At 47.5% G+C, this 9,220-nt stretch overlaps 1 protein-coding gene across 1 annotated transcript; it reads right to left on the bottom strand.

Moving 5' to 3' along the window:
• Positions 1–3,521: 3,521 nt before the first annotated feature.
• LOC124707364 (sulfite reductase [ferredoxin], chloroplastic) lies at positions 3,522–7,952 on the bottom strand. Its single transcript, XM_047239021.1, has 8 exons — positions 7,752–7,952; positions 6,352–7,131; positions 5,959–6,255; positions 5,439–5,636; positions 5,046–5,180; positions 4,834–4,950; positions 4,551–4,709; positions 3,522–3,841 (listed from the first exon to the last, which is right to left on the bottom strand). The coding sequence occupies exons 1-8, from the start codon at positions 7,914–7,916 to the stop codon at positions 3,782–3,784; spliced, it is 1,911 nt and encodes a 636-aa protein (XP_047094977.1). The 5' UTR covers positions 7,917–7,952; the 3' UTR covers positions 3,522–3,781.
• Positions 7,953–9,220: the final 1,268 nt, after the last annotated feature.

The raw sequence follows: 9,220 nt of genomic DNA, 5'->3' as shown, positions 1-9,220 counted from the left end.
CGCCATCTAATCCGCAGGTAACTACTGTATTCTTACCGTTAGGAGTAACCAGGTTCAGACTTCAGAAGCTGCGTTTCGGCGAGTGACATTTAGGGAATCCCGTCGGTAATTTTGTCCGTCCTGTACATGTTAGCGCCGCGCGCCGTCTGGTTGAAATCCGATGGCTTGGCTTGGCTGTGCTGCCATGGTTTCATGTAATCTGTAGACTGTAGCTCTGTACTCACTGCATATGCATAGCTCTGTAATGAACTGCATATCTCTTTTCTTTCCTTCCTAGTACATTAACTCAGTTCTGCAGAGCTGGAGTTACCACTTGTGTCCGATCCTATCCATGGACCATTGCCGCTTCTTCCTCGATGGTCCATCACGCTGAGTTCGCTTGGGCATTCAATGGCGCTTCCGCATTTGCGCAGCTCAGTAACTCTGCTCAACGGCATTGCGTTTGCAGCGGCACACCAGGCGGGCGCGTTCTCGTGTAACTGAATTGATGTGTCGATCCTCGCCTCTGTATTCAATGGGGGTGGCGTCTAATCACGTAACGGTACGAGGGAGGGGCAACTGTATCGACCTGTGCCTGTAGTGCTTGCTCTGTTGGTTCAGATCCATGGTAGTTGCGTCGATTGTCGTCGGCTAATCTATTTTGTAACAGAGGAAGTAGGCGACAGGCATCCATCGTGGAGTGGATCCATGGGAGAAAGTGTTTGGCGCGCGTTGCTGTCTCCGCTCACGCGCACGACGCTCGAACCCGCGCGCGACGCGATGGTGTCCGTGGCCGGGACCGGGAGGGACGGCATCGGCACGCGCGCGACAGGAACGGGGACCGGCAAGGCTCATGGGGGGCCGCCGCTAGCCACCTTTTCGCGCCACCGCCTACTGCTCCACGTTGTTTGATGTGCGCGCCCACCACCGCCGCGCCCAGCGGCGCACGCCGCCTGTCGGCCGCTCGCCGTTGTCGCCAAGCCCGTGGCCGTCCCTGCACCGATTATTTTAACAAGGCTGCCCTGTGCTGGCATGGCATTCCCCCTTTGTGCCTGGAACGAGTTCTTTTCAAGGTGTACGGGGAGATCGCGGCGGATCTCACGGCCGGAAACGGTAGGGGACGTGCCCGTGCGGCGAGTGCGCACCGGCCCCGATGCGAGGCCGGCCGGCGTGCTGCGAGGCTGCTGTGCTTTCTGCCGCCACCGGGACGGGGCCAGCTTTTGAGCCTTCGCAGTTCCTCGATCTTCGACGTTGGGCCAAAGCCGACGTCCGCAGTCCGCACGCCGACATGCGAGCAGTGGCATGGGCCATGCATGGAGCTCTCCTCAGGCTCCCACTTTTCACGAGTGCGGAGTACGTTGCAGCTTTCGAGTACACTGGTCGGCCGCTTCTGGGATTCTGGGATACAGCAACCGTTATGTTCTACAGTAGATGTCAGCAGGTCTTCTTCTTCATCTGCCCGTCACCTCTCCTTAAGCGAAGCTCCCTCCTCAGTGTATCGAACCTATCTTTTTTTTCGATAAAAAGAATATATTAATATCAAAAGATACCAATTACACCCAGCTTCTACGATAACACACCAACCTAGTGGTAGTATGGATACACACAGTCAAAAAAGAGAAAAGAAAACTAAGAAATAAAAGTCCCGCCACAGTATCCCAGGCCTAGCAACAGCAGTACATCCACCACCAAGACAACACCTGAAATACAGACTCTCCAGTAGCGACGCCTCTAAGAAGAAAATAGTGCACCGGTGCCATCATCGCTCGATCAAAGATCTTAGGTTTTCATCCCGAAGATAGTCCCCGCTCCCAAAACAAGATGTATCGAGCCTATCTATTTATCCATGATAAAAAGATGACATGAAAGACGCGACTCAGCGACCAATTGTTCGCCTTCCACTCGCCAATACTTTGCGCTTGTCTCTGCGCCACCATCAATATTGCCGCTTGTAGTTCTGCATCGACATTAATGCTATGACCACTTGAACTCATGCGACGACGACACTAATGTCACAGCCGCATACACGTCATTCTCCCAAAACTAAAACCATTGCCACTTCTATTAGACCTTGCTCCCTGAACTAGCAGTGCGATAGGCAAGCCCTGGTCGTGGAAGAAGAGCCGCAACGAGGCAGGTACTCGTCGAAACATGGTCGCTGGTGCATCTGCTCGTGCGCGCGGCGGCGCCTCATCGCCAACGCGAGCACAACTGCCGCTGGTACGTCCTTGTGGATGTGGCGTGGTCGTTGTATGAGATGATGTCACATGCTCCTGCCATCCTGTGCCAGCGCCTCCAACACCATCGACCGCACCTCCTGCGTTGCAGCGAAATCGGCCATGGCTGGCCCTGGGTGCCCTGTTGTCGCCTATCTACATCAAGATTGACGATGACTAATAGGCCGGTGCAACCCCTAGTTACGAGCTAGGCTTTAATTTATTTTTATATATGTATTTTCCATTTTTTGCTATATGTAAATTATAATTTTAATGTATAAAATGGTCACTAGGTTTGCCCCGCCCCAAACGGTCAAAGGGACACGTCGCATGTTTGTCAGCGGGCCAACCCAAACAAATTATAACACATACATTTGGGACCTCTTTGATTCTCACGATTTCAAATACGGAATGCACATGTGCAAACGCATAAGATTGTAAAAGCACAGGAATTTAAGAAATTAAGTGCTTGATTCTTATGAATAGAAAAACACAAATATCATTAAACTCATAATTAAATTATGGTTAAAATAAATGTAATAGAAAAATTAGGTTATCATCATACAATTTGTGACCTTTATCCCATTCTTGGTGCATAGGAACGTAAAAAAGAGATTTGAGTGGAATGTAGGATTTCTTTACTTCTATTCAAAACCTAAATCAAAGATTTGTTTTTTCCCCTTATTTCTATGTTTCTTCTTAGCAGATCCCCCCCCCCCCCTTTCTATATCTTCGTGCAGCATTCCTACAAATCAAAGAGGCCTTCCTATGAATTAAAGAGGCCTTTGGTGTCCGAAATGGGCAGGTCCGTTTGAGATGCTTAAAGCAAACCGAGGAAGTATAAGCATGCTCTAAGCACATCTCCAAATGGTCACATGTCCGTATATGTCTAGCCTTTCTTCAGCGGTAGAGACGTATTTCTTTAACCACAAGGACCTTACCCTGCTTTAATTTTTAATAAAGCAGGAGAGAGAAAAATATCTTTTGTGTGACCACATTGACGAGCACATAGGCCTAACCTGCATAAAGGAGGAGACACAGGGCTAACACAGATGTATTCCTGCCGCATATTTAAACCAGGTTTATATTGCGTCTAGCCGCTGAAGCGTATTTTTTGTCCAACTAGACGCAAATAGACTCCCTTGATCCATTTGCGTCGTCCCGTTGGAGATGGTTGTTGACGCCTAACGCCTCGCAAGAAAGAAAGTACAGAGCAGGTTGGTGTTCCAAGCAGCCCACCAAGAATTCTAGAGCAGGAAAGCCCACAAGGCAGCTACCTGAGACAATTTAACAATGTGGTAGCCAGAACAAAGGGCAAAAGACAACTTCAACAAATCTATTGTCAAGTTTATTTTGTTGCAAGGAATTTATTCTCAAGTTAAACAAAGAAATCCAACCGAGTTATCCATACAAACACACACGGAAAAAAGATCATCCATCGCAAGTCGAGACTCGAGTCTTCATCCTCTGCCTGTCAACGGAATTGACAGATTCTCTTTCCTCTTGTTTATGTCTGAAGAGTCCTTGACCACGACCAGATTTACCCAGCAAAAAACGTGCTGGGACTTGTCCAACAAAAAAAGCTCTTATGCGGCTGCTGCTGACTCTGCCCACTTGTTGACCACCTCTTTCAGTTGGTCAAAACCCTGAAATGCAAGAGACAGGCAAGACAGTCAGTAAAAGCCAGTTCCGGAGTAACCAAAGCACTACGGCAAGTGTTCTGGTTTGTTGTGGCCTTGGGTGAACAAGCACACTAGCACTTTCTAGTATCAAACTAAACATTCAGGTGCAGTCAGGCAGTAACTCTGAATTTGTATCCACGTTCATGTAGTGCTCATATTGATGAGAGCTACCTCATGAGAAGTTGCAATTGAACAATCAACCTTCGTTCCTAAATATTACCTCCGTTTCAAGGAATAAGGCGTCCTCGATTTACGTGTTTTTTTTTGTTTGACCAAGAATTACTTCAAATGGATAAAGATTGTTTGTATGAAATTAGTATCATTAAAAAATGCTTTTCAATTAGAATCCAACAGTACTAATTACATATAATATAATCAAGATTTTGTTGCTCAATTTTTATGGACAAACTTCGTCTTGGAATACGCGTAAGCCTTATTTCTTCAAACGGAGGTACTATAGGATGTTACGGTAGGCTATTTTTTTCGACATGGAGTAGCCCCAGCCTCTGCATTAATTGGTAGGCTAAATGGCCTACCAAAACGTCTTACATTATAGAACAGAGGTAATAGTTCTACCAATTACTAAGCAGCATCAGAAGAAAGGCACACTGCAGTTCAAATGTGCTCCATTCCCAGATCACTAACTGTCATTGTATTTGAAGAAAAAACTCACCATTCGGTTTGTGAAGGTCCCGAAGGATTCGCCTTCCTGACGTGTGCTATGCCAATAGGAAAACAGTGGTTCCAAAACCTTCTCAATATCCTGAAGCTTCACTTTATTCATAAACGTTTCTGCCAAGGTGGTTTGGTTTGGTGTTCCTCCAAGCCAAATCTACAGTCACAGTAAGGAAAAGCTCAATCGAGATAAAGTAAAAATACAATCACACTTGAAAAAACAAAAAAGGAAGTAACAAATTTGCATAAACACGACAAATATTTCAACATTGTTTTTTTACCTGGTAACTGTTTGGGCCATCACCAACGAAACCAACCTCTGCCATGTATGGTCTGGCGCATCCATTAGGGCAGCCAGTTATTCTCACCACTACAGACTCCTCTTCCTTGATGCCAACCTATTAAGCAGGCAACATTATCTCAATTCCCAAGTGGCAAGACAGGTATATTCTAAAGTCCGAAGCTGACTTTTGACAACATGACAGATGAATACCTTGTCGAAAACTGCTCTAATTCGTTTAAGAATTGGTAGGATCCCTCGTTCAGCTTCTGTTTGTGCTAGAGGGCACAGAGGTAAGGCAGGGCACGCCATGGAGGTTATGTTCAGGAGATCAACATCCTTCGGTTCCTACAGACATGAATACCAACCTTTTAGTGGGCAGAAAAAGAGCACGTTGTTAAGCAGACAATATATAAAGAAAAACTTTGCAATTATTTATTTATTTTTTCAATGTGAGTAATAATAAGATCAACATTATGAATTGGACAGGAGACACAACAAGGAGAGCTGCCAGATCAAATAATTTACAGGGACCTAAATCAACTAAAAAGGTGTACAATCCACATTACAGGACCAGGGTAATGATATGGAGAAAAGAAATCTTACCAACAGACCAGCTTGAGCAAGAGCTGCAGTGATGGGTTCTCTCCATGCCTGTTCAACCCCACATAAGATAAGATTTTGGTTTGGGGTAATGCTAACATCCAAGTTGTACTTCTCAATTATCTCCCGCAGAGTTTTCTTTACTTGCCCGCCGAGACGACCATTGTCAACATGCACTCCATAGAATAATTTACCATCACCCTGAAATAGACAACAAAGAGAAAAATAAATGAAAACCAGATTTTCAGAAATAACCATTGAAAATAGATCTTGTGAATGAATTAGCATTTAACAGATAAGGCAGGATGAACCGAACACTCTTTTGCACAGTATATTACAGCGAGAACGTATATAAATGTGCAAGTCATGTCAACATTGCAGTACCAAGGGAAGTTTGTTTTTAATGATGAAAATGGAAAACTATTTAGTAAAAAATTGACGTGCTCTCCCTAAACAAGTAAATTATTCCTTTTCAAAAAGAACTGCCATTGCTAGTCTTAGATACATTGTCATGGAATTATACCTGTTCCTGCCAGCCAAGGTAGCTGTTGAATTGCCATTCTGGCTGTGGACGGAATTCTTCAAACTTCTTTCCATAATATTTTTCAGCTTCTGCCCGAAACTTGTCAATTCCCCAACGGTCAAGGAGATACTTCAATCTGCTGTACCTGCGGTCATCTCTTCTTCCATTATCCCTCTGTGTGACAACTATTGCCTTTATAGCATACAATATATCCTCCTTAGGAACATAACCAAGTGGATCAGCTAGTCGAGGGAATGTGGTTTCCACTCGGTGTGTCCTTCCCATGCCACCTCCAACCTGAAAAATAGGGATGGCAAACGTGAGGGATAAATTTAAAAGATAGGCTTTGGTATAACGAATTGCATGTGCAGCATAATTTTCTGAGGCCCTTACATAGAGGTTAAAGCCAACAGGCTCTCCCGCGCTATCCGAAACGACAACAACACCGATGTCATTGGTCAGAATATCAACCGAGTTATCACCACCAACCGTGACGGCAATCTTGAACTTCCTGGGCAGGTACTGGGTTCCGTAGATAGGTTCAGGGGAATCAGGGAAGTTTGTCCCATGTGAGTTGTCATTCCGGGCTGCCGTGACCTCAGGAGGTTCTTCCGCCGACATGATCTTCTCCCCATCCACCCACAGGTCATAGTAAGCCCCCGACTGCGGCGCAAGAAGCGCCGCAATGTTCTCCGCCGTCTCCTGCGCAAACAGAATATCTTTTCTCGCATACGGCGCCGCAGGCGCAAGCACGTTCCTGTTGAGATCCCCGCAGGCACCCAAGGTCGACCCCATGTTCCTGATCACAGTGCTGATGACGGTCTTGAGGTTCTTCTTGAGAACGCCGTGCAGCTGGAATGTCTGCCTGGTCGTGAGACGGAGCGTCCCGATCCCGAACTCGTCGGCCAGCGTGTCCATGGCCAGGTAGGTCTGGTTGGGGACCTTCCCGGAAGGGTTCTTGGTCCGGAGCATGAAGGAGTAGTTCTTCTGCCCGCGCACCTCCCGGTCGCTCTGCTGGTAGCTCCCGTGGAACTTGATCAGCTGCACGGCGTTCTCGTTGACGTTGGGAGCGTCCGAGACCAGCTCCTCGTTTAGAGGGTACCGCAGGAAGTTGCTGTTCTCCTTGATTATCTCAACCTTGCTTCGCTTGACTGTGGCGTCTTTCTTCGAAGGCTGCACGAACGGCAAAAGGTTTCAGAACAGAACAAAATCATTTCAATTGAGCAACTATCATATAGTCCACCCATTCCGGATTATAAGATGTTTTGAATATATCAATGCGGACAGCATACGGAACTGACATACCGAAACCGCATCTAGATACGATTCAGAAAAAAAGAAGCTAGTAGTAGAACATCTTATAATTTGAAACGGGCTGATAGGTTCTAACGGTATAATCAACATCACAGGGGTAACTGACTAAGACAAAGAATCCTATCCTATATGGGCTAATTTAAAATGAATTTATGCCCACTGAATGACATAGGCAGTCTGCGTGTGTTGGCCTGAGTGATGGGAATTTCGAAATCAACACTGGCGAGGGGGAGTGGTTTGTTTTCACACCAGTGGCAAACCCGCTAGAAAAAAAAACTCGGCTGGTTATAAAGAAATTGAACTAAACTGACATCATGCATCAATTTCAATTGAACTAATCTGGCCCTTGAATAAACAATTAAATAATTATAAGGTACAGTAGAGAAATTTCATTCCCTGAACCCGAAAATCTTGCCCCAAAAAACGGCAGAACCCTAAACTGGAACGCGTCCACCATTTGACGAGAAGTCAGAACTCACCGCGGATACTGCGCGAATGCTGGCCGCCGATGCGTTGCCGCCGCCGCCAGCCGGCGACGCCCCTGGCGGCGCCACCCTGAGGGGCCGCCCGAGCATCCGGGACCTGGGCAGCTGCGCCGCGCCGCCGAAGCCGTGGAACTCGGCGCCGCCCACCGCCGCCGACATGGCCGGGGAATGAATTGGCCGGAGCCTGGGGAGAGATGCGTGTGCGGAGTGAGAGCGAGCGATAGAGATTTTTGTTGTTGCGGCCTTCGCAGGGTCGAGAGGGCGTCACGACGGGCCGCGGGGCTTTATGGGTGCGGCCACGACCGCCCTGGCCCACTGACAAATGCGAGGGGAATACATTTCTGTGCGCAGGGTCCATCGTAGACCGGACAAACGACACGATTGGCAGCAATGGCATGTGGGGCCGGCTCCCACGCCGGTGTATGAACGCGGATCAGGGGCTCGTGGGGTGGACTCAAGAAGTAAAAACGGGATCGGCTGCGGCGAGCATCACACCTGACGACTGTGGCGGCCACACGTCCACCCCGACCGGCTGCCAGGTGGGCCTCCTGCAAATCTGGCCCCACATGTCGGTGAAGAATGGGACGCACGCCCGTGGCCGCCGAGCGCCGGGCTTGTATATTCGCAAGGAGGCGGCTCCAAGATGCGCGACGGGTGGATTGACCCCGGTTCGTTCGTGTGGGTACGTTGAACCTGGACGTCTTTTTCCGCGAGAAAAAGCTCGATTCCCTTCCAACCTGCGTGTAGGCGGCTCACCGCACGATGTGAGGTCAGATATGAGATCAGGCAAAGACAATCGTGTCTCCGAATCTCGTGTGGCCTGTGACCTGTGTGGCTGCCTCTGTTTCTAGTGCGACAGTGGCCCCTGCTCTCGGATAAATCCGCTCGAGGCGACGGGCAACGGAATATCGCATCAACAGGGACATGGTCGGACAGGGAAAATGCAGCACCACCAGTTCAACGCAAACACGTACTGTACGTTCGGCGTCCAAATATTTCTGCTCTGGTCTAATACTAGTGCATAGCTTGGCTCGTGGATAGGCCAAAGACCTCCGGAATTTTCTGGTCTGTTTGGGGAGGGGCAAGATGCACCAGCCAGATCTATTCGGTAGCGCTGGCTAGTTATCTTTTTATTTTCCTTTCCATTTCACATAATCATACATCTATTATATACTAAAAGCACAATACGGGGTCTAAAATAGAGGCACCATGTGATTCCACATAGACAAAAAAAAGTTTTAACCATTGATTATAAACTTTAACGGTTTAGATTTAGAAGATAATGCGAAAAATATATTTTGGTTAACAGGTACAAAATAAGTCCAATGCATGTATATGCTTATGGGTTATAAGAAAGTTAAGCAACCAAGCTCAGCAGGAAAAAACAAAAAGAACGAGCTCAATAAGGCGTGTTTTGTTAAGTGTCCAACTTTTTAGGGAGTCCGTCTCCATCACGTCTTAAG

The sequence above is a fragment of the Lolium rigidum genome, chromosome 4, assembly GCF_022539505.1.
Source record: "Lolium rigidum isolate FL_2022 chromosome 4, APGP_CSIRO_Lrig_0.1, whole genome shotgun sequence".
NCBI lineage: Eukaryota > Viridiplantae > Streptophyta > Magnoliopsida > Poales > Poaceae > Lolium > Lolium rigidum.
Note: the sequence above shows the minus strand (reverse complement) of the source record. Positions and strands in the feature narration are given on the sequence as shown.